Here is a 26447-nt window from a genome sequence, read left to right on the forward strand (position 1 = left end):
TCCCCTGGAAGCTCTCCATTGCTTTCAGCCTGAGTTCCCACCTCTCCCTCCATTCCTGGCCACACACACACACACACACACACACACACACAAAGACACACACAAATACAGACACATACACAACATACGCACACACAACACACACACATATACACACACTACATACAACCAGCAGGGTCTCACTGTAGACCAGACTGACTTGTAGAACTTAAGAGCTCAGCTTGCCTTGGCTTCCTCAGTGCTAGGATTAAAGACATGTGTCACCACACCTGGCTAATTCAAATTCATGCCAGACCATCTGGTTGGGGTATGTGTGGTGTGTGTGTGTGTGTGTGTGTGTGTGTGTGTGTGTGTGTGTGTGAAAGAGAGAGAGAGAAAGAGAGAGAGAGAGAGAGACAGACAGATAGACAGACACAGAGACAGACACAGAGAGAGAGAGAGAGAGAAGAGACAGACAGACAGACACACACACAGACAGACAGACACACAGAGAATGTACATATGTCTATATTCGGTGGAAGCCAGAGAGTGACTTCACCTGTTGTCCTCAGGTTCTCACCTTGTACTCTTGAGACACATGTCTTTCACCAGCCTGAAACTCCTCAGGTAGGCCAGGCTGGCTGGCCAGTGAGCCCATAAGCTACCTGTCTCCATCCACTCAAGACTGGAATTACAAATCAACACCAGACCTGGCTTTATTTGTATGTAGTTTCTACAGATCAAACTTGGGGCCCTTCAGCCCCCAAGGCAAATACCTAACCAATCAGTCTAACTCTGTACCCCAGTTACATTTTTATTGGTTGGTTCGTTTATAGTAGACTAGAACCAGCGAGACTCAGTGTCCCGCTCTTGTTCCAGACAGATGGGAGGACGGTTTGAGCTCACGGGTTTGAAGTCCTCTTGGGCAACAGGTCCCAGGGCTGGTGTGCACCAGTGTCCGCAGACAACCATGGTGCTTCCTTCACAGTGCCTTGAACCTCACCGTCCACCTATCGCTCTCATCCTGCACAGGGAAGCTCTTCGTGCTGGACTCTCAGAATGGCTCTCGGGGCCTGGATCTGGAGGCAGCTCGGCTCTCCTGCAAGAGCAGGGGTGCCCACCTGGTGTCTGCTGGGGAGCTGAAGAGGGTGGTCCAGGATTGTGCCTCCGCAGTGTGCACAACAGGCTGGCTGGCGGATGGCACCCTTGGGTAAGTCTCCAACCACCTCAGCTGCCCTGCCTCGGTGTATACGGGGCTCAGCAACTGGCCTGTATAGCGGTATAGCGGTATGCAGGTATAGCAGGACAAGCTATGTGAAATGGACCGTGGCTTCTAGCAAGTTCAATTGATTTATTATTTACTTGTGTGTATGTGTGCATGTGCGTACCAGCTTTTGGATGCCTCACACACAGAAATCAGAGGACAACTTTTCTTTTCTTTCTTTTTTTATGTTTCTTTTTTGTTGTTGTTGTTTTGTTTTGTTTTTCGAGACAGGGTTTCTCTGCATAGCTCTGGCTGGCCTGAAACTCACTCTGTAGACCAGGCTGGCCTCTAACTCCACCTGACTCTGCCTCCCAAGTGCTGGGACTAAAGGTGTGCACCACCACTGTCCAGCTTGGAGAGCAACTTTTCTTTTCTTTCTTTCTTTTCTTTTTCTTTCTTTCTTTTTTTTTTTTTTTTTTTTTTTTTTTTTTTTTTTTTTTTTTTTTTTTTTTTTTTTAGTTTTTCGAGACAGGGTTTCTCTGTGTAGCCCTGGCTGTCCTGGAACTCACTCTGTAGACCAGGCTGGCCTCGAACTCAGAAATCCGCCTGCCTCTGGAGAGCAACTTTTCAAAGTCAGTTCTCTCCTTCGGCCTTGTCAAACCAAGATTTCTCTTGTTTCTGCTTCTCTGCGTATTCCAGGCTAGCCAGCCATTCAGCTTCCAGTAAGTTCTTCTTCAGTCTCTGCTCCTGCCTTACCCAACCCTTCCAGCATGTTCTGGCTTCTGGAGACCTTTACTTTGCCATTTTATAATTGCTTAGAGCTAACTATAGTTTGAATCTGAATCATCCCCCATGAGTTCTTGTTTTGAGTGCTTGTCCCCAGACTAGGTGGTTACCACTCTAATACCTCTCCAGCTGTGTGGACTGACGTTTCTGAAACCATGGGCCCAAATGAACTCCCTTGAGTTGCCTCGCTCAGGTATTTTGCCTACAGCCATGCAAAATTAACAGATGCAGATGAGCCACAGACATGCTGAAGAAGGCTAGAGCCTCACACAGGACCCTTGCCAACCAGCCTAACCAGTCCTAGGCAACACACAATGTTAACTGTCAGAAGTATGAGTGAAAAGACTCAGCGGCTCCCGGCCCCCAGCTGTTGAGTTTTCTTCAGCCTATGAATCATCCCAGCTTAGGGTCTAGATCAGTGGTTCTCAACCTCTGGGTCTCGACCCCTGTGAAAGGGCCATTAGACCAGCATAAGACCGTTGGAAAACACAGCTATTTACATTACAATTCATAACAGTAGCAAAATTACAGTTATGAAGTAGCAATAATAATAATTTTATGGTTAAGGGTCACCACACCATGGAGAACTGTATTAAAGGGTCACTGCCTTAGGAAGGTTAGGAACTGTTCTAGACACTATAGAAAAGACAGGCATCCCCACTGTGTGCTGAGTCCCTAATCCATGGAATGCTTTAGAGAAGTAAGGCTTACAGATTAGCTGGAGAAAATGTCCCAACAGTGTTTGCATCTGTTCTTTAGATTTCAAAGATGAAAATGGCATTTCTGGCTTCCAGGTGTCTGGAAGAATCCATAAGATTTTACTTTTAAGAAAGACGGACGGTTCTGCTCTAAGCCTTGATTTATTTCAACAAACAGCTTTGTTAACATAGTATTTCTCACATAATATAAAAGAGCCAATCATACTAATAATAATAAGTAAAATTCTAATAATAAGTAAAATTATAATTATAAGTAAAATTCTAATAATAAGTAAAATTCAGAAGACACAACAGCTAAAAGAAATTCTAAGTATCAGCAATGGTAGATGGTAACTTTCAGATGGCAATCTCTGGGGCTGAAGAAATGTCACAGCCATTAAAAGCACTGGCTACTTCTGTAGAGGACCTGGGTTTGATTCCCATCATGCACCTGGCAGCTCACAAACATCTGTAACTTCAGTTCCAGGGGATCCAATGTCCTCTTCTGACCTCCTTCAGCACCCGGCACACACATGGTGCACAGACACACATACATACAGGCACAACACCCAAACGCATAAAATAAAAATAATTTTTAAAAAAAGATGACAATCCTTAAATTTTTCAAAGATACAAAAGACCAGGGGAGTTTTAACAGCATGGGAAACTATAAAAAGAGTCAAACAGAAATATTTTATAGATTAAAAACCCTAAAATTAAAATATGTATCTAACAGCTGATTGAAAAGAACCAAAGAGAGAATTAGCAAAGTGGAATCTCTCTCAGAGGGAGATATGCAGAAGAAATGAAAGAGGAAGAGAGAATAAAAACAATGTAGGAAAATGGTGAAGGGGATGAAACTGTATGCAATTAGAATTTTAAAAGAAAAGAAAACAACTGGAGAGAAGGGTTAGTGGTTGAGAGGCCTCATGTCTCGATCACTACTTCTCTAGCAGCCATTCAGAGGATCTGTGCGTGGAGGCCACCTCCATGTGGCGTCCAGGCTGAGGGGCACTGGTTTTGTGTCTCTATGCAGATGCCTGAGTGACACAGAGGCCATACCCACTGTGAACCCTCTGTGTTCTCAGATGCTCCGGTCCCAAGTAGATTTTGCAGCCTGTCTGCTCCAGCTGGGTAGACTCAGTGGTCCCCTCTTCCCTACCTAGCCTCTATTTGTTTTTTTTTCTGGTGCCTCACACATGCGAAGCACAGATTTATCACTGAACTACACCCTCAGCCATAGCACCTCCATCTTAAAGGTTAGTTTGAGATCTGGAGGAATCTGAGTGACTCGGCTAAGAATACCAGACTACTCCCTTCTATGCTAGTTTATCTTCTGATGGTTCACCATTCAGCTCCATCCCCTCTCTGTGGGAGGCAGTTCTGATGGCCTTCCTCCTTTAAGTCCCACCTCAGTTTCTGTTTTACCTCAGTTTCCTGCTAAACTTACGGCTGCAGGCACCAGGATCCTGGGTTTTGCCAGTGGCTTTCTATGGACCTCTGAGACATGTTGGACAAGGTGATCTAGCAAAATGAGTGCATTCCCCTCCTTCCAACCATAAGCCACTCCTCCCAGCTCTCCTCCCAGACAGTCCTCATGTCTTCTGCATTCCTAAGTCTGGACCTAAAGCCTGTAAAAAATTTTAGAAGGATATCCCAAACTTCAAAACCTTGTCAAGGAGCAAATGGTTCTTAGAGAGGCTTCCTGAATGAAAAAGAACCACGCCCTAGTGATGTGCCTCAGTTGCACTCTAAATTTCCAAAGGAAAGAAAAAAAAAATCCAAAACCAGGTGTCACTTGGAAGATCCTCCCCCTTCCCCAGAACACAGCTGTCCCTCCAGCAGGTGGTCAGAGAAGCAAGAGGCTGAGCAAGAAAGCGGGGCTGACTGGCTGACCCTTGCTATTCAAAGAGAATTGATTCAGTTGAAGCTGAGCTCTGTGTGCCAGGGGAGGTCTAGGTGTCTTTCCAAAGATTAAGAGCCACCCAACCGGCCCAAGAATAAAGGCTCTGAGGAGACGCTCCCTCAAAAAAAAAAAAGTTCTCTCAGAAGAACACCCTAGAAAAAAAAGCTCCCCCAGGAGAACAACCTGAAAAGAAGTCCCCCTCAAAAGGCTGCCACATAGAAATCCACCCCAGCCCACTTAGGGAATAAGCACTCTAGAACATTCCAGAACTTACTAGGGAAGATGGTGGTAACTGACCATGAGCCTGTGTATGTGGGTCCCCGTGGGACATATTAGATCATTAGCTCAATGCAACATTGTCCGCTGCAGTGCAGACAAGCTTTATGGCAAGCACTGCCTTCCCTTGCTCAGATGTGGACTTCCTGTCAGTATGGAGTGATTTCCTCAAAAGGCACATGGTGAATGTTGCTTCTTCGAGGTTGGGTATAGGCAGATCTTGGAGACATGCCCAGGGGAGACGGGAGTGAAGCAAGCCATTTACAGAGACTTCAAAGCCCTCCAGAACGTTTGTGTCATGTCATCCCCCAACCAACCTGACCCCCAACCAGAAGGTTACTGCCTAGAGTATGCCACTGTGCCTAAGAAGTGTCTTACCAGAGAAGCCATGGGGCTGGGACATCCAGCCTGGAAAAGTGAGACATTCTTCTGTGGAAGACGCCCTGGCTACCATGGCGCTAGGGTACTTTGTGTAAATGAAGCTCTGACTTTCAGTCAGGGCAATGTGGGACTAATGCCACATTGGGAATTAGTTGCCTCATCACTAGGGTGACCATCTGTCTTTTGGAGGAGGTGGGAGAAGAAGATACTATGTTGCCCAAGCTCGTCTGGAACTCTTTATTTCAAGAAGTCCTCCTGCCTCAGCTTCCCAAGTAGCTGGCACTACAGTTGTGTACTACTATGCAAGATATGTGTCATAGTATGCCTTTTGTTCCCAAATAACCTGTTAATTTGTAACTGTTTTGGTAGTAATTGCGAAAGACTTGCTTGATGTAGGTTCTACTTTTCAAGTTAAAAAAAAAAAAGGTTTTTTTTTTTTTTTTTTTTTTTTTTTTTTTTTACATAGTTTTAGTGGATTTTTTTTTTCTTTAGTTTTTTAGCATCTCCTGAAACTGGAAGTGAGACACCACGCACGGGTGCTGGGGACCAAACCCTGCTCCTCTGCACACAGCTGCTTAGCCTTCTTTCTAGCCCAAATATGAAACCTTTTCAAAACTCAAATGAGGCCCCGGGGGCGGGGGAGGGGGGGAGATGCTCAGCATGCAATGGTGCTTCCTGCCAGCCTAAGTACCAGGAACCTGCATGGTGGAAGATGAGACCAGATTCATGCTGTCCTCTGGTCTTCAGACACACATGGGCATGCAGTAACCACATAGACTGCAAAGATAAATGCCAATGATTCCTTTGATGAATTTGTTCATAATAAAGAGAAGCAAAAAAAAAAAAAAAAATTGCGGAAGGGACCAAAAGGTATTGTCTCTGAGAGCTGAACTGATGCTTTTGAGTTAACCCCAGCATCGCAGGTCTTCCAAAAGGTGACCTTTATCTGTGGAGAGTGTTTCTTTTTGGGTGCTTTTGTCCAGAGGTCACGAATCACCCAAATATCTGCTGACTCAGCTGACAGAAGAAAATAATCCTTTTCAACCCGAAGACACTCTCCTAACCCAGGGTCGTCCTTTGTTTCAGGACAACCGTGTGTAGCAAAGGGAGCATCGAGCAGCCAGTCTCCAGAGCTGTTGACGTGAGAATTGACAGCCACCCTGTTCCTGGTGCCAAGTACAACGCCCTTTGTATTAAGGATGAAGGTCAGTGTCTGTAAGGGTCCTGGAGGCTGTGAGTGGCAGCTGCTGTCATGGGTGGGGTGTCTAGACAAACACACCCAAGTGACACTTTTCTGAACATGCTTTATTGAGTCTTCCCAGAGTGGATAGAGGGCCGGCTCGGTGGCTAAGATCACTTACTGTTCTTCCAAAGAAACTTTGGTCCCCTGCACCCACATTGGGCAGCTGACAACCTCGTGTAACATCCAATAGACTCTTCTGGATTTTGTGGACACTAGCATTCACATGTGCAAGCACACACACATAATTTTAAAAATAAAATAGCTAAGCCAGATGGTAGAGACACACATCTTTAATCCCAGCACTCAGAAGGCAGAGGCGATTAGATCTCTGTGACTTTGAGGCTAGCCTGGTCTACAGAGTGAGTTCCAGGATAGCCAAGGCTACACAGAAAAACCCATCTTGAAAATAAATAAATAAATAATAAAAGTTAATAAATAAAATAAAATATAAAAGTTTAGAAAGACTCTAACTAGAGATGCAGATAGGGCAGCAAGAACCTGGACAGGAAAGCAATGGTGGCCAGGCATTGGTACAATATTAAGCAGAGTTCACAGAGGTGTGGCAGAGAAGATAACTTTGAGCCAGTGTTTCAGAGAACCTTGAGACGGTGTGCACATATCAGTTACTGACTTATTGTTGTGACAAAAGGCAACAGTGAGGAGTAGGTGTTTACTGAGGCTCACAGTTTGAGGGTAAAGCCCATCATGCTGCTGACTGCAGGAGCTTAAGACTGCTGTGGGCATTGGGTCCACACCTGGGAGTCAGAGGGACAAATACCATTGTCCATCAGACCCTTCTTTCCCCAGAGGTAGCAGGGTGGCACCACCTACTCTGAGTACATGTTAAACAACCTTTGGAAACACCTTCACAGACACACCTGGAGCTGTATCTCCTACATCATAAATCCAGCTAAGCTGATAATGAAAACTAATCCTCACAGTACAGAATCATGGTTTTCCTGATTGGGGTAAGGGGGCTGGGTAGATAAACCATGATAGCTGTCAATCATTGGTCAAGGGGTGTGTCCGGAAATGGGACTTCTGGGTTTTCATTTGTATGGGCACAGTGCCACCCTCCCACAAAGAGGGGAAGATGCCCATCAGGAGCCCTGTGCCTGGGAAGGTCCAGGTTTCTAGGGAATGAGAACAGAGCCCTGGGTGTGTCTGCTACAGATCCTGATGGTCAAGGCTTAGGCTTCTGTCTCGCTTCCTAATGAGGACATAGCTTAACATAATCCCTTTTCTGAGCCTGAGAGTTGGCTCAGAGGTTAACATCACTTGTTACTCTTGCAGAGGACTCAGCATCCACATGAAGGCTCATGACAAGGTGCCCGTACATATATACATACATGCATGCATACATACATGCATATATACATGTATCCATGCAGGCAAAACACTCATACACATACAATAACTAAATCTTTTTAAATTGTTATTTATTTTTATGCGCATTGGTGTTAGTCAGAATGTATGTCTATATGAGGGTGTCAGAGCCCCTGGAACAGGAGTTACAGACAGTCAAGAGCTGCCATGTGGGTGCTGGGAATTGAACTCAAATCCTCTAGAAGAGCAGCCAGTGCTCTTAACTGCTGAGCCATCTCTCCGACCCCATAAACAAATCTTTTTTAAAAAATCCCTTTTCTGAAAAAAAGAAATGTATGGGATGTAGGAAACTGCCTGTGGGAGAGAAAAATTCAACTTCCTGTTGGAAAAATCAGCCGAGTGGTTCAGAGAAAACCAGGGGGAAGTTTCTCAGCAGCGTGTCATGTGTGCTGTAGTGAGTAGATCTGTTGTTATCAGAGACGCGTGTGCTGAGTGAGGCTGTTCTTGTGATGGAGAAAATCAGAATTTTAAAAGAAAAGAAAACAACTGGAGAGAAGGGTTAGTGGTTGAGAGGCCTCATGAGATTACTACTTCTCTAGCACCCACTCAGAGGATCTGTGCGTGGAGGCCACCTCCATGTGGCGTCCAGGCTTACCAGTCAGACTCAGAAACAAGTTTTGGCTGGCTGCTCCCTGGGAAGTGTTAAAAATACTGGTATGTGGGTGCTGATCGTCAAGGATTTAATCTGAATGTTCTGGACATTGAGGGTGTTTGTTTTGAGACAGGGTCTCATGTAGTGCAGGCTAGACTAGAAATCACCATGTAGCCAACAGTGACATCTGATCCTCCTGCCTCAACCTCTCCAGTGTGGCATGAGCTCCCGCCCCCCCCCCCCCCCCCCACTGAGCTTTTAAAAACCTCCCCAGTGAGTTTTATATCCAGTCTAGGTTGGGAGACACTCTTTAAACTCATGGCTTCTCAGACTTCTTAAAATGTTTTTCATTTGTTTGTGTTTATATGTGTACACATCTGGGGACATGTGTGACACTGTGTGACACTGTGTGTGTGTGTGTGTGTGTGTGTGTGTGTGTGTGTGTGTGTGTAGGTCAGAGGAGAGCGCATGTAATTCAGAGTTCTCTTCTTCCACCACGTGGCTCGTGGGTATCAAACGCAGGTTACCAGGTTTACCAGCAAGTGCTCTTACCCACTGAGCCATCTCCCTAGCCCCAGATGTCTCTCAACATTAGAAACACCAGACAGACCGTGTTAGTAAAAGCACAGATCCTCGGGCTGCCTCTGGATGCCGCAAAGCACCTTGTCCCGGGAAGACGTGAGCACTGTCATGAGTTACTGGTAGATGCTTGCCGCACATATACCAGTGACCAGCCAGCCTGTCTTCTAGTAGGAGCTATCTTTCTAGGAAAGGGTCTCCATTTGCTGGGTTCTATGGAAGGCCATCAGAACCATCTCTCCTTCAGTCCTATCAAAGAACCAAGAGTTGTGACCTTGTTTTTGCAAACATGTAGAGAGAGCAAGATCGGTCTATCTATCTATCTATCTATCTATCTATCTACCTACCTACCTACCTACCTACTATCGAACAGCCCTATAGACGAATTCAAACGGCCTTTTGCATCTTAGACATTGGCAGTGTTGGCCCCCTGAGGGAAACAGAACAGAACCTGGTTCCTCTAGTGATCTCAAGCCATCAGCTCTGCTGTAGCTTTTATGGTGTTAAGTGCCGCTCCAGAGTAGAACAACTTAAAATGACAACTTGGTAGCCCTACCAGTTTTTTTGTTTTGTTTTGTTTTGTGTGTGTGTGTGTGTGTGGTGTGTCTCCTGTGCTAATTCTAGCTAGACTCATTTATAAATCGACGGCCTGCTTGTGGTTTGGAGGTAGCCTTGCTCCTGGGGAGCTCAAGAGCCACCCTCCTAGCTGCAATGGTGAGATTCGGGTTCAAAGGAAAACCAAACCTGGTGGGAGTGAGACCAGCAGTGACAGAGCCGGCCGGCTGGTATCCCCCTTTGGCCTCCACAAAAGTGTGTGGGGGCATTCACACCTGCACACACGCAGATACACAGAGACACACACAGATATCCACACACATAGCAGTATACACACAGTACAAAGAAACACTACATACACAAATATATCACACATATAGACATCCCATCACACACAGACACTACACACACACATCTACACACACGCACCTTCACACACACACCACACACAGCACCAGACACACGTTTCACACAAATACCCACCCACCCCTACACCACATGCAGACACCCCATACACACATTCACACACGCAATACATCACACAAACACCCCTGTACCCCCATATACATCACACACAGACACCACACACACACCACTAAAATAAATTAAAACACAGAGAATTGGAAAAACAGACGCAGGCTAAACAGCTGTCCTAGATTAAAATAGGATGAGAGACTTGGTAATGAAATGCAATCCGGGACTGTATCCTAGACTAGAAATAAAATGACTATATTTGATGATATTTGAATATGGCTTGTGAATTGAACAACATGGCATCAATGTCCGAATGCCCTGATTTTGATAATTACAGCTGCTGTGGTAGGGGATCATCCTTGCTCATGGGAAATGCATGGCAAAGTCTCTTCGGGGTGAAGGGCGATGTGTCTACAACCCTCCCCTCAAATGGAGCAGAGGAGAATTTACAAATGGTTGCGTGTGTCCTCCCACGTAGTGAGTTTCTCCTAGTGAGACGTGAAGAGACATCTCACCTCAGAGAGGACCCCAATGAAACACAAGAAACGACTCCGCTCAAGTCAAGTGGTCAGTTTATAGGGGTCACTCTCAGGCTACTAACAGGTACTAACAGGTCACTAACAGGGTAAAAAGCCCACCCAATCTGAACGTCTACTGAGGAAAGCCGCCATCTCCCATCGAAACCTGTCCCTGTGTCCTGTGGTCCTGCGGTCCTGCGGTCCTGCCTTAGATTGAAGCGTAAGCCATTCCTCACAGCCCTCCAGGCTTGGTGGTGGAGAGGCTGCTCTTCCCTTATAGGGACTTGATGGATTACAGAGTTGACATAGGTTACAGAGGGAAGGACCACCTCCTTGGCCAAAGCAAGCACTGGCTGGCCAGGGGGTTCCTACGGGCGGGCGTTCAAATGCTACTCGGCCGAGCTCCCTGAAGTTTCTTAGTACATGCAGTTAAGGCTCAGCGGAGAGGGCCTGAGGGTGGAGAGAGTAAGCCCGGTATAAGTGAGGCTCAACTGGGTGCCCCAGCAGCAAACCCTCTTTCTGCCCACTCTCTGGGTGGCACAACATGGCCGAGTCACCGTGGTGCTATTCACCTCTGGCAAGACCAGAAGAATGAAGGGTGCTAACTTCAAAACTGCCAAACAGGCATCTGCTAAAATGCCCGGAGGGAAGCCGAGCTTCCCTGGGCTCAGTGCGAGCACAGCCCCTCCCACGCTTCTTTAAAGCGGAGTTCATCACCCAATGTGTAGAAGTGGCTTTTTCCTTCCGGTGTTCTTGTTCAGACAGTGACTTTACAGCCCTGTGGTGATCTCACTTAGACTAATAAGTGCAGTTATTTTTAACTGACGGGATGTTGATGAAATACGCCTCTTCCATTTGGGTCGTCCCGTCCCCATCCTCCCTCCCCCATCGTTGTCCCTGTGTCCCCCCTCCCCCCACGCCCCACCTCTGCCTTGGGAGCTTCTCCGTTGGCGTCCGCAGCCTGGAGGTTGGAGGCTTCCGGCTTCCCTTGCACTCTGTCGCCACCCTCCAAGCCAACACTTAGCTGCTGTTTCTGCCCCTGAGACAGAGCCTGCCTCACCTCCCTTTCTTACAGTCGTTGTCACCCTATACATGACAGTCACCTTTACTTCCCCTAAAGACAGGGATGGGCAGTTCTGTTATGTCAAGAAGAGCTGGATCCTCACTGTCCCCAAGACAAGACAAATGGGAAATTTTGAAAGGAACCAATTCTCAGGTCTGCTGGGAGGAGTCCCCCTGCCTCAGGAATGGCTTTAGGAAATTTTTCCAACTGAGCCATCTCTCTAGCCCCTCCTCAGCCTGTCTTTTAACCTCTATCTACATGGTGTTTCAGGGTCTGTGGTCAGGACGGGTTCTCCTTCAAGATTTTGAGTGTTCTGTGTGTTCAAATTTAGGCTCAAATGTCGTCTAGTGACTCCAGCAGGTGAAATACAGGTGTCTTCCCAACTTTCCAACTCTTAATCTTCTCTGCACTGTCCCCCATCTCTTGTGAATTTTCTAGTCTTCTGGCCTTTGTGGACGGTGCCGTGGTTGTCAACCTTCCTAACGCTGCGACCCTGTAATACCTCATGTTGTGACCCCAACCACAAAATTATTTTTGTTGCTACTTCACAACTGTAGTGTTACTACTGTTACGAATTGTACTGCAAACAAACACACTTTCTGATGGTCTTTGGGGACCCCAGTGAAAGGGTCATTCATCTCTGAAGGGGTCATGACCCCACAGCTTGAGAACCACTGGTTTAGAGGACTCCAAGCTGAATAGCCATGTTGAACAGTAGTAAGAAAGATCTTGGTGCATTTGAGAACTATCCCCAGAAAGAGGGACAATCTGAGATAAGGCTGGAGACACTGAGAAGAGTTATCTGCAGGGAAAGAAAACTATTGGATTTCAAGGAGGGGACGGGAAGCCATTACCAGGCTCTTGTCTAGAACGTAGGTTTTGAGCATCTGTGGTTGTTCTAGTTGCTGGAGGTAGACTTGAAGTGAGCACAAGCCCCTGAACTTACTCCTCACATGGAGTCCCGTGTTACAATAAGAGCTGAGCGCTTAGCTCGGTGGTATGATGCTTGCCTCATCTGTGGAAGGCCCTGGGTTCAGTTCCCTGTAACTCAGACAAACAAACAAACAAACAAGCAAAATAGAAAAGAAAAGAAACTGAGAAGCCAAGAGTAACGCCGGTCCTGGGCTTTTCTATTGAGATAAAGTGTTCTGTCTATGGCCATCCCACCCTGAATGAGCCTGATCTCATCGGATTTCAGAAGCTAAGCAGGGTCGGGCCTGGTTAGTACCTGGATGGGAAATAAAGCACTCTGACTAAGAGCGACTTGGGGAGGAAAGGGATTATTTTGCGTACACTTTTGGTTCATAGGCCATCACTAAAGGAAGTCAGGGCAGGAGCTCAAGCAGGGACTGAAGCAGAAACCATGGAGGAAGGTTGCTTACTGGCTCACTCACTGGTTCTGGCTTAGCTAGCTCTCTTATATAGCCCAACCCACCTGCGTAGGGATGGTACCGCCCAGAGTGGGCTAGGCCCTCCCACATTATGCAGCAACAAGACAGTCTCTCATAGACACGTCCACAGACATGTCTGATCACAGAAATTGAGGTTCCCTTTCCCAGATGACTCTAAGTTGAGTCAATTTGACAATAAAATCTAATCAGGCCTCTGAGGCCAATGCCTTTACTGTCATGGATGGACACACACACACACACACACACACACACACACAAGTGAAAAGCACTTACTGCTTTTGTGGAGAACCAGATTTTGATTCCCAGCATCCACATGGCCATCTCTGACTCCAGATCCAGGGGAGCCAACACTTTTTTTTGGGGGGGGGGGAGGGCTCCGTGGGCACTCACACTTACACACGTGTGCATGCACACATCCACACACAAAGAATAAAATAAATGTCTTTTTTAAAAGAAATGAAAAATCAGCCAGGTGTGGTGGCACTTGCCTTTAATCCCAGTGCTCAGGAGTCAGAGGCAGGCAGAGCTCTATGAGTTCAAACCAGCCTTGCATACATAAAAGTTTCAAGCTGGCCAGAGCTGCACAGTGAGACTTCCCCTGACCCCAAAACAAAGAGAGAGAGAGAGAGAGAGAGAGAGAGAGAGAGAGAGAGAGAGAGAGAGAGAGAGGAGAAAGAGACCCACTACAGATCTCGGAGATATTAAAGAAATTATAAACATAATATAAATATATAACTAGGACTAGAGCAATGGCTCAGCAGGTAAGACAGCTGCTGCTTTGGCACAGGATGTAGCTTCAGACCTATATCAGGCGGCTCGCAAGCCTAGCAGATAGTTCAGTTCCCCAGCACACAGGCTGGGTGGTTTTAACCAGCTGTAACTCCAGCTTCACGGCTTCTAGTGCCCTTTTCTGTCCTCTGTGCCCATGTTCACAAACCCAAACCCAGACATATAAATACATATGATTAAATATATATATATATAAAGATCCAAGGACCTGCACCCTGAGCTTTGAAACCTAGATGAAACGAACCAGTTCACTGAGAGAACAGTCTAGCAACCCTGTTAAAAAAAGACAGGAGTGATCCCTGTGAGCCTCTCTCTGTTAAAGAACAGAATAAATAATAACTCTGGAACAGAAAGCATCAGGCACAGATGGGCCCGGGCATTTAAGAAAGAAATTATGCTGATTCTCTATGAAACTTTCCAGAACTTAAACGCAGAAGGAATACTTCCTAATTTATTCCATGAGGCCATCACTACCTCCAAACCAAAACCAGACAAGACATTCCAAGAAAAGAGGACTACAGACCAATATATCTCATGAACACAGACAAGAAAACATTAGCAAATACAATCTAACAAGATATAAAAGAATTACACAAGCCAAGCACGGTGGCATGCCTGGAACCCCCCACTCCAGGGAGCAGAGGCAAGGGAATCACAAATTTGAGGTCAGACTGAGATATGTAGTTGAGACACTGCTCCACCCCACCCCAATTTACAAGAGCTGGGAAGATGGCTTAGTGGATAAGAAGACTCTTGGCAAGTAGAAAGACCTGGGTTCAGATCCCCATTATATAAACAAAATGCTGACCATGCCTGTTGCCCCAGAACTGGGGATGGAGACAGGGCAGGGGGTGGGGGATCCTGGGAATTTTCTGACCAGGCAACCTACCCAAACTTCAGGTTTAGTGAGAAACCATATCTCAAAGCTGTCAGGTAGAGATGGAGAGAGGAGGACACTTGATGTCCTGCTCTGGATCTGCATCTGTACACATGAGCACATCTCTGCACATTCCCATATAGACAGTGTGTGTGTGTGTGTGTGTGTGTGTGTGTGTGTGTGTGTGTGTGTGTGTGTGCATGTGTGCTGGTTGACCCCAGATGTGCTTCTCTGGTTTCACATTAAAAGAACAATTGATACAATCCATTACATCAATGGACTACAGAAGAAAAATTACATGAGGAGAAAAGCAGTTGACCAGATCCGGCACCTGTGGATAATAAAATAAACCTTTCATCAATGTTGAAATAGAGAGGGACTTTCTCAACATCTAGAACATCTAGAAAAAAGCTCTGCTGCTCCTGTTTCCCTGAATGGCGAGAGATCGAATCTTTCTCAGTAAGGTCAGAAACAGTGCACCTCTCACCCCGGCTTTCCAGCACAGAGTGGAAGCTATAGCTAGTCAGGTAGACAGGGGATGGAGAGAGTGTTTGGTGGCTAAATGCATGTACTGCTCTTCCAGAGGGCTTGAGTTTGGTTTCACACATCAGGTGGTTTATGAACACCTGCCTGTAACTCCAGCTCTAGGGGATCCAACATACACATGCACACACCCCCGACACACACACACACACACACACACACACACAAGTAAACACAGCTAAAAAGGATAAAAAAATCAATCTTTTTAAATAAAAAAAATAAAAGGTGGACACAGAAGTAAAGAAAAAGTCAAGTTGCCTTTGTGTACAGATAAAATGACCGTGTAGGTGGAAAGAAAACCCCAAACAATGTTTGACCATTTCTCTATTCATTTCTTAGTGGGTAAAGGGCACACACATGCTCTGGTACATCGGAGCTCAGAGGATAACTTGTGAGACTTGGTTCTCTCCTTCTACCATGTAGGTTCTGGGACTAGATTCCAGGTCATCAGGCTTATGGGCAAGTGCCCCTACCTACTGAGCCATCTCTCCAACCCCTAAAGCTAAAACAATTGGCAAAAATGTCTTGAAATTGATCATAGCAAAGTGGCAGAATACAAATTATGGTGTGTATGGAGTTGACTTTGTCAATTTGACAGAACCTAGAATTGCTTGTGAAGAGGGTCTCAATGAGGGATTAACATAGGGCTGCCTGTAGTCTTGGCTGTAGAAGTTGTCTTAAATTCATTGATGTAGGAAGACACAGCCCACTGTGGGCGGCACCATTCCTAGGCAAGAGAGTCCTGAATGGAGAAGCGTAGAGGCACTGAACTGAGCACAAGCAAGAAGGTGAGCTAGTGAATAGCATTAATTTTTGTCTTCTGTTTTGATTATGGATGTGATGTGATGTGATCAAGGTCTTCACATTCCCACCATCTTCACTTCCCCTCAGTGGCAGACTATAACCTGGAACTGTAAGCTGAACTAACCTTTTTCCCCTAAATTGCTTTTTGTCACGCTATTTTTATCACAGCAATAGAAATGGAACTAGAACACAAATTTTCCTATATAACAAATATATATAGAACAAATATTTTCCTATATAACAGCAATTGACAGTGGGACTCGAGATTCAAAACATAGCGTTTACAGTAGCACTCCCCAAAATGAAATACTTAAATATAAATCTAAAAGTAATGTTAAGCATGAGGCAAACTGCAAGATACTGAGAAAATGAAAAGAAAACTGTTCCAGGTAAACAATAAGACCTGATATTGTCAACACGTTGGGTCTTCCCAAGTTGATTTCTTTGGACACAGTACCATAATCAAAATAACCAGTGTAGTTTTATGGGTACAATCCATTGCGAAGACAATATAACTTAAGGACTCAGAGCAGCCAACTCAATATTAAACAAGGAAGTCAGAGGTCTGGATTTCAGGACTGTAATTTATAATAGGCAAGAAATATTGGTGCTTTTGGACCAATAAGATTGATCGGTGGGACAGAACAGAGACCTCAGAGCTAGACTCACACACCTTCAGCATACTGATCTTTGACAAAGGAGGCACGATGGGATAAAGACAGTTTTTTCAACTTAGATACCAGCAAAGCTGGACACCCAGAAGCTTTCCTTGAGCTTCTCAGAAACATGAGCTCAACATCTCAGGACTACCTAAATATAAAGCACCAAGATACAAGCTCCAGAAGGCAGCATAGGAGAAAGCCTAGATGGCCCTGGATATGACAATGAGCTTCTAGGCATGGCAACAAAGGGACAATCTGCGAAAGATGCCATTGTTAAGCGGGGCTTATTAGATTATTCTGTCCTGGAGAAATCAGCACCAGTGATTGAGAACACGAACAGGTCTGCAGGAAATGAGGATTACCACGTGAAGCAGACCAAGAACTCTCAAAGCTCAGCACTAATTAAAAAACAACCTGGACGAAAGGCTGGGCAGTGGTGGTGTACACCTTTAATCCCAGCACTTAGGAGGCAGAGGCACATGGATTTCTGAATTCGAGGCCAGCCTGGTCTACATAGTGAGTTCCAGGACAGCCAGGGCTACACAGAGAAACCCTGTCCTGAAAAACAAAACAAACAAAAATGGACAAACGACCTGAGCAAATACCTCACCAAAGAAATAGACATGTCACAAGCAGGTATACAAAGAGATGTTCAATGCCGTGTGTCCTTAGAGAATTACACATGAGAACTCATACTATCACTGGTCTATCTTCCGTTCCATTGCTGTGATACATACCCCAATGTAAAGGAAATCAGGGAGGGAGAAAGGGGTTATTTTAGCTCACAGTTTCAGATTACAGTCTATGTGCACAGGAACTTCAAATAGCTAGTGACACCGCATCCATACTCAGAAGCAGAGAGAGAGAGAGAGTGAATGCATACAACCTACCTGCTCCCTTGCTCTTCTGTGTGCATCTCACTTTCTTATACAGTTCAGAAGCCGCTGCCTAGGGAATGATACCACCCACAGGGAGCTGGGTGTTCCCATACCAATTAACTTAATTAAGATATCCCCCACAGACAGGTCCACAGGCCAACCCAGTGTAGGTAGTCCCTCAGTGAGACTCTCTTCCCAGATGAGTCTACGTGTGTCAGGTAGACAATCAGAAATGACCATCACGGGCTGGTGAGATGGTTCATCGGTTAAGAGCATGGACTGTTCTTCCAGAGGTCCTGAGTTCAAATACCAGCAACCACATGGTGGCTCACAACCATCTGTAATGAGATCTGATGCCCTCTTAGGGGCATCTGAAGACAGTTACAGTGAACTTGCATATAATAAATAAGTAAACCTTTTTTAAAAATGACCATCACAACTTCCCTTCTTTCAAAATAGCCAAAATTCAAAACTCTGGCACATTCAAGTCCTTGCAAGAGTATTAACTACAACATTCCTGTTAGGAATAAAAAAAAAATGTCTCTTCTACATTGAAAGACAGTTTAACAATCTTATTAAATTGATATCTTTTTGTGGGGGGGTGGGTTTACATGTACACTTTTGTGTGTGCAGGAAGACCAAGAGGCAACCTCAGGTGTTGTTGACATTGTTTTTGATGCAGGGTCTCTCTCTCTCTCTCTCTCTCTCTCTCTCTCTCTCTCTCTCTCTCTCTCTTCTGGAACTCACCAAGTAGGCTAAGCTGGCTTGCTGGCCAGGGAGCCCCACCCCCATTCTTGGGTGTGTATCTGTCTCTGCCTCCCCAGAGCTGGGATTGCAAGAATGAACCACTCCACCTAGCTTTTGTGAGTGAGTGTGTAAGGATTGAACTCAGGTTCTTATGTATTTACTGAGTCATCTCCCAGACCCCATAGTGGTACTCCAGTCACATGATCCAGTGGTTGCCTATGTTGGGGAGGAAGAAAGTATACCATAGTGGCTTTTTAGATCAGAAAGTGCTCTTTAGAATGCTGTGACAGAGGACACATGTCTTGTAACACTTGTCCAAACCCACAGGCTGTACAACTCCAAGAGCTAACTGTGAGGGACCTAGTGGACTTTGGTGGGTGATGTTTCTGTGGGAGGAGTGTAACTATATGGGGCACTGCTGAGGAAAGGTACAGCCTAAGGTGGGAGGGAAGTATGCATATAGAAATTCAGTGCACTTTCCTCTCAATTGTGTGCAAATCTGAAATACCTTTTTACAAATATAGAGTTAACTAAAAAACAAAGCAGAGTTCTCAGTAATAGGCACAGTTGAATCCCATTTGGGTTTAAAATATATGGATGTTGGGCCAGTGAGAAGGCTCAGCAGGAAAGGGAGCTTGCCACTAAGCCTAACCACCTGAGTCTGACCCCTGAGCTCCATAGGGCAGAAGGAGAAAATAGACTGCCCCAAAGTCCTCTGGCCTCCACTCATGCTCCATGGTAGGTGCCCCACATGCATGCACATGTGTGCCCACACACATGCATATGTGCAGACACACAAAACAAATAAATGTAATTTCAACCTTTTAAGAAGTAAGCAAATGTTTTATATGTATCTTATGTCATTTGGAATCTCAGCTACACATATGACACAAAACGAATGGAATTTGTCTTTCTGAGTCTGGCTTCTTTTGCTTAACGTGATGACTTCCGGCTGTGCCCACCATCCTAAAAATATCATGGGCTCTCTTTCCTCTATGGCTACACAAAGTTTCCTTTGTGGGAAATGCCTTGGCTGCTTGCCAATAAGCATGAGGGCCAGAGTTCAGATCCCTCAGATCCACAGATCCACATAAATGCCGGGTGGATGTGGTTCCCATCCCACCCCGTGGATGTGGTGGCCTGCCTTCACCCCCAGCCTCAGAAGGAAGAGACAGGGAATCACCAGAACAAGCTAGCTAGTGAGATAGCCAGATGGGAGAGCAATGGATCTGACTGAGAGCCCCTGCCTCAGTGAGTAAGATGGGAGAGAGGGGAAGGACATCCTAATTGCACACATGTGCATGCAAACATGCATGTACACCACAGGCACACATGAAAAATTAAACGAATTAAAATTTCATCCTGCATACGTGCCATTTCTTTATCCTTTCAACTCTTGTATATATGGGACTTTGTATATGTGCATTTATGTATGTATAGAATGAATATTTCTCCATTTGTATGTATTTCACATGTATGGCTGCACTGGTAACTATGTTACCATTAGCTATCAGACAGATGCTATACATGTATTCATGTGAACGTACATCTAGAGTACCTCTGCATGTAGGTAGGTCTCTTGACGACACCCTGATTCCTTCATCCAAACATGGCAAAAGGACCTGCTGTGAGCTTGTACGTTTGAGTCACCAAGGAGACCTCAGAGGGGTCTTGGTGTCTGGCAATTTTAAAATACAAACTGTAACTTGGTACCACAATGAGTCACCCAACAAGTTGTTTTTTGGTTTTTTGTTTTTTTTCCCAGTGCCTCCTCTGTGTCAGGCATTCTGCCAGGCTGTGAGTTAAAAGAGCTTGTCCCTGGGATTTTGTTTTGGGTGTAAGGTGGTACTCAGGGGACAGAGTGTAGGAGCAGGTGGGTTCACTCTGCAGTTTTTTTCTCATAGGCTGGGAATGTTCTGTATCACTTGTGTATCTGCTACTTGACCTGATTCTGGGGTGAAATACTGACAGCAGCAGCTTGATGAAGGGTGCGTTTCTTTTGGCTCACAGAATGAGGGTGCAGTCCCGTACATGGTGAAGAGGGCTGGAGGCTCCTGCATCCCCAGTCAGCTCTCCCTCTGCCTGTGTCTCTCAGTCTCTGTCTCTTTGTATGTCTGTGTGTCTCTCTCTATCTCTTGTGTCTCTGTCTCTGTCTAGCTCTCTGTGTCTCTGTGTCAGTCTCTGTCTCTCTTGTCTGTCTCTCTCTGTCTCTGTCTTTTTCTTTCTCTGTACTCCTGACTATCATGGAACTCACCTTGTAGACCAGACTTGCCTCAGATTCACAGAGATCTTCTTGCCTCTTCCTCCCAAGTGCTGGGATTAAAGGTGTGTACCACCATGCCCCACTAAATTCTCCTTTGTATTCAGTCCTGGACCAGAGCTTTGAAGTGTGCCCTTATATTAAGGTCTTCCAACCTCAGTCAACCCAGTATAGGAAATCCCGTAGATGTATAGACATGCGCAGAGATGCATTTCTGTAGCGATTCCAGTTCTGTCAGGCTGACAAGGGAGATTAACCATCACACTTAGGAGACTGTGACTGTTGCTGCTTCTCCTCAGAGAGACCGTGTGGAGACCCACCATCCTTCCCACACACCATCCTCCAGGGTCGCACTGGCTTGGAAATGGGGGACGAGCTGCTGTATGTATGTGCGCCAGGGTCCATCACAGGCCATCGGGAAACGGCCTTCACCTTGCTGTGCAACAGCTGTGGGGAGTGGTATGGACTGGTACAAGCCTGTGGAAAAGGTAAGCGCTACTACTTCCCTACATGCAGCCCACACAGGGCTGGTAGACAGCTGCCATTCCGCTTCTTTCCGCCCCCAGGCATTTAAAGCGTCTACACCTGGGAGTACATGTGCTCGGGGCATTGCAAATGTGGTCAACTGCCCTTTTTGTCTGCCTGCTGGAGGTGAAAGGTTAACAAGCCCACGCCCTCCATGCCCCCGTCCTCTAAGGAGAGACTTGATCTTAAGTTAAAATGTTTTTTTTTCTTTTTTCTGTTCTTTCTTTTTCATTGTTTGATGATGATGATGATGGTGATGGTGTTGTTGTTGTTGTTGTTGTTGTTGTTGTTGGTGGTGGTGGTGGTGGTGGTGGTGGTGGTGGTGGTGGTGGTGATGTTTCTTTTGTTTTATTGTTTCTCAAGACACGGTTTCTCTGTGAGGCCCTGGCTGTCTTGTCTTGGAACTCATTCTGTAGACCAAGCTGGCCTCAAACTCAAGAGATCTGCCTGCCTTTGCCTCTGCCTCACAAGTGCTGAGACTAAAGGTATGTACCACCACGGCCTGGGTCTAAGTTACTTTTTAAATAATTTGTAATATTATTATTATTATTATTATTATTATTATTATTATTATTATTATTATTATTATTATTATTATTTTGGTGTTTCGAGACAGGGTTTCTCTGTGTAGCCCTGGCTGTCCTGGAACTCACGATGTAGACCAGGAAATCCACCTGCCTCTGCCTCCTAAGTGCTGGGATTAAAGGCCTGTGCCACCACCACCCAGCTGTATTATATTATTTCATGTGTTATGAGTGCTTTGCCTGCACGTTTATCTGTCAACCCAGAACTTGCCAATATAAGCAGAGAGAGTCTTGCTAACTAGCTTGCTCTATCGCCACCTTCTGAATTGTCAATTAAATTAGAGACAGACTCCCATGCCTACCCAGCATTTATGGGCATCCCAGGGGCTCCAAAGTCTGGTTTATCATTCTTGTTACTGTGACCAAATCTCTGACCAAAGATGGAGACTTAGGCCGGAGGGTTGTCTCTTCTGTGATTATGGATCCTGTAAAGCCGGATCAACATCCATCCTCACACTCTCCCACCAGAAGTTTCTGGTACCTCATGTTCCACATTCCCAGCAGCCTTCAGGATTGCCATCTGTGAAGTCAGTCAAAATGTCCATCGCATGAATGGTCGTGCAGTCGTGACATGATGCCAGTCAAGCGTTAAACTTTCCTCACGTTAATTGTCGGCGGAAATGACTTGCCAGGTTTTCTAATTGAAATTTTAATTTCTAATCAGAAATGGTCACTTACACTCAAGCATGGTGTCACACACCTTTAGTCTCAGCATTTGGGAAGCCAAGCCAGGTGGATCTCTGAGTTTGAGGTCAGCCTGGTCTATATACAGAGCAAGTTACAGAACAGCCTGGGCTACTCAAAGCAACCCTGTCTCAAACAAAAGCAAACAAACAGAAAGGAAGGAAGGAAGGAAGGGAAGGAAGGAAGGGAGGGAGGGAAGGGAGGGAGGGAGGGAGGGAGGGAGGGAGGGAGGGAAGATGTTCATTTACATACCATAGATTTTCTTATGGGACATTCATAATTAATGTTATAAATTTCTTCCCAGCTTGGGAGGTAGAACTCATTTATAAAGTGTTTGTCTGGTACATGTGAAGCTCCGGGTTTGGTCTCCAGCAACACAAATGCACACGCATTAAACTGTATTTTTGTTTAGCCTACTTTTTCATTATTACTAGTGTGCACACATGCAGTGCACACATGCCATAGCATGTAAGTGGAAGTCATGGGACAGCACACAGTGTTCTCTCCCTCCACCATGTGGATCCTGGGGTCCAACTCAGATCTCGAAATAAGCACTTTCAACACTGAGCCATTTCCCTGCCTGGTTCCTTTTCTTTTCTTTTCTTTTCTCTTCCTTTTTTTTTTTTTTTTTTTTTTTTTTTTTTTCTGGATGGTGTTTCTCTGTGTAGCCCTGGCTATCCTGGGACTCATTATGTAGACCAGGCTGACCTCAAACTCACAGGGATCCGTCTGCCTCCAGAGTGCTGGGTTTAAAGATGCTCACCACCATGTGCTCTGCCCTTAATTTCTTTTTTTCTTCTTGAGACATAGTCTTGGTTCAGTCAATGGGTCTTGATCAGGTTCTTTCTCTGCCAGCTAAAGAATTAAAAAAACAGGAGTTTATCCAGGGTTGGGGGTAAGACCCAGGGCCTCACGCATGCTAAGTAAGCACTCTACCAAGGGAGCTACACCCCAGCCCGTAACCAGATTGTTAAAAATAAAGATTCTGTCCCAGCATATGGCTTAATCTTGTCTCAATTCAGAGCATGTTTTGATGAATGTGCTTTTGTTATTCTTTAAATTTATTTTATAACTTTTCAGAGGGTAGTTTAGCTTATAGACCCTCTGCAGATTCTATGGGCTATTGCAAACGTTTGGTATTAGATAGATAAGTAAATATAAATAAATACAATTGATAAATGCAATATTTGTTAGCATAGATTTTAAAGTTCCCTGTGCAATTATTACAGACGTGCCTAGGGCCACTATCACTGCTTGCTTGTTAGTTCCTAGTAACTAAAGCTACAGAAGCAGACAGGTGCTGGAGGGCAGAGGGCGTTGCCCATCAACTGTCTAGCGCCCATCCTCACCCAGACTCTTAATATTTTCCAGAGGCGCTGAAGTTGTACCTTCCTGCAAGCCACACCCATCTACCAAATGGGTAGTTTACTGGCCTGGGGAGGATGAGAACTAAATGCAGGTTTTGTATGTTCTAGAAGGTGTTTATTTTCTCACTGCAGTGAGGAGTCAGAGAGGATTCTGGCTTCCACACTTGGCTGGGTGGACAGACCGCTACTGTTTTCCTTACTCTGAAAACTTAACATTTACAGTATCTGTGTCCTAGTAAAAGGTGTGTGTGTGTGTGTGTGTGTGTGTGTGTGTGTGGTGTCTGCAGAAAACCTTCACCAACAAGGTCATGGTGGCACATGCCTGTAACCCCAGTCCTTGGGAGCTGGGGACAAGAGGAGCAGGTCTGCCGGGCAGTGGTGGCACACGCCTTTAATCCCAGCACTTGGGAGGCAGAGGCAGGTGGATTTCTGAGTTCGAGGCCAGCCTGGTCTACAGAGTGAGTTCCAGGACAGCCAGGGCTACACAGAGAAACCCTGTCTCGAAAAACCAAAAAAAAAAAAAAAAAAAAAAAAAAAAGAGGAGCAGGTCATCCTTGACTAAATAGCAAGTTCAAGGCCAGCCTGGGTCACATGAAAATCTGTCTGAAAAAGATACAGGAAAAGACTGTGTGGCATCATTCAACTGATACGGTGCTTTCCAAGTATGTGTGAGGCCATAGGTTAGCATACACAGCATACCTACTGTGTATGGTGACACACACCTGTGGTCTCAACAGGTGGGAGGTGAGGCAGGAGTCCTGGGCTGTTCTCGGCTGCATAGTGAATTCTGGGCCAGCCTGGGCAACATGAGATATTTTTCATGGATATTCTAGATAGCTAGAAGGAAGGAAGGAAGGAAGGAAGGAAGGAAGGAAGGAAGGAAGGAAGGAAGGAAGGGAGAAAGAGAGAGAGAGAGAATATGGAGAGGAGAGGAAGGAATAGTCAAAGCGTAGGGCCAGCCAGTCTTCTAGACATCACAGACTTACATAAAGCATAAATGGTGGTGTGGGGGAGGCTGGTGGTTTACTCAGTGGATAGGGTGCTAGTGTCCCATACATGAAGCCCCGGGTGTGATCCCTGACACTGTATAAACTGTACCACCAATCCCAGCACTTGGGAGACCGAAGCAGGAGGCTTCATCTTCAAAGTCACCTCTGCTACCCAGCAAGTTAAAGGCCAGTCTGTACTACAATAGAGAGTCTGAAAACAAGAACCAAACACACATATAGAACTTGGGGCAGAAGTTTCCAGTGGCCTTTTAGAGTCTTAGTGCTTGCCAATAGAAGTGAGGAATGAAGGTTTTAGTTCCCAGGTTTTCTGCTTCAGCCTTTCTTGCTGTCAGCATCCTTTCCCCTCTGGCCACACAGGATTTATGGCCTCTTCTGGAGCCACAGGATCCCTCTATCCTGAGGACAGGTGACAGAATGGAGAGGGGAGGGACTGTGAGCCATGGGAACTACAGAATCACTTTAGGAGACAACCAGAGGTTTGTGTGACCAGGGTAGGGACCGTTCTCATAGCGCCAGTGGCCTGGAAAGAAAAATGGCCCTAAAGAAGGACACGGGCTTGTCATAGTAAGAACCAGACACAGCAAGGAGATCTGTAGCCATGCTCACAGAGCAGAGCATCGAGGGTTTTCTGTAATTAGAGCAACAACCAGTTATAGCTAGATACTGAGCACAGCAGAGAGGCATGCCAGGCAAAGCTGCCAACCTGGGAACGGAAACCAACATGTGTGGATTTGGACAGGAGAACGGAAGACTGAATAGCTCCATCCAGACCCGGGCTCTAAAGCCAATGCTACAAAATCCCAGCAACTGAGGGAGAACGAGGCAGGCCAGTTAGTTTCATGGTCAGGACTTGCAGGGCCCCAGGAACACCTGGGCTAAGTCTAGAAGATAAATAGCTCTCTTTCAGGACAGCAAATTAAGGAAGGCCTCGATGGCTCTCCTCAAACCCTTCTGTCATTTAAATATCTTAAATCAACACTCTAAAACGATTTAGGGCTGATGAGATGGCTCTTGGGGTAAAATCATCAAGCCTGAGGACTTGAGTCCGATCCCCAGAATCCACGTGGTAGAAGGACAGAACTGACACCCACATTTCCTCTGACCTCCACTCAAGTGCCGTCACTCCCCTAATACACACAAAGTTAATTAATTAATTAAAAAAAAAAAACTTGAACAAGCAAAACAAGCCCTTGCCACTCCTTGGACAGCCTTCTCTGTTTGCCAGGGCCACTGTTCTGTCTTCCCTGGTTTTCATGGAGATTAAAATGTGTCAGTGGGGCACACATCTTTAAGGTCAGAACTCAGGAGGCAGAGGCAGGAGGATCTCTGTGAGTCTGGGGTGGGAAGAATGTGCCCTTGGTTCCTTTCCTCACCCCCCCTTTTTTTTTTTAGATTTATTTATTTATTTATTTATTTATTTAATGAATGTACCACCATCCCTGTCTTCAGATACACCAGAAGAGAGCATTAAATCCCATTACAGATGGTTGTGAGCCACCATATGGTTGCTGGGATTTGAACTCAGGACCTCTGGAAGAACAGTCAGTGCTCTTAACCGTTGAGCCATCTCTCCAGCCCTCCTCACCCCTTTTTGTTGCCCCTGGCCTGGTACATCCACCACTCACCAAACCCACTAAATACAAGAGTCACAGGCAGCATCGCCTG

At 45.7% G+C, this 26447-nt stretch overlaps 1 protein-coding gene across 1 annotated transcript in view; it reads left to right on the forward strand.

Annotated features, from left to right (window-relative positions):
* The window catches only part of Susd5 (sushi domain containing 5), a 42946-nt gene that overhangs the window by 5804 nt on the left and 10695 nt on the right, over window positions 1-26447 (forward strand). Inside the window, exons 2-4 of the mRNA XM_034484526.2 lie at window positions 1012-1189; window positions 6317-6435; window positions 20912-21100. Coding sequence (XP_034340417.1) covers window positions 1012-1189; window positions 6317-6435; window positions 20912-21100 — 486 coding nt within the window. The remainder of the gene's footprint in view (window positions 1-1011; window positions 1190-6316; window positions 6436-20911; window positions 21101-26447) is intronic.

Source organism: Arvicanthis niloticus, chromosome 21 (assembly GCF_011762505.2).
Source record: "Arvicanthis niloticus isolate mArvNil1 chromosome 21, mArvNil1.pat.X, whole genome shotgun sequence".
Lineage (NCBI taxonomy): Eukaryota > Metazoa > Chordata > Mammalia > Rodentia > Muridae > Arvicanthis > Arvicanthis niloticus.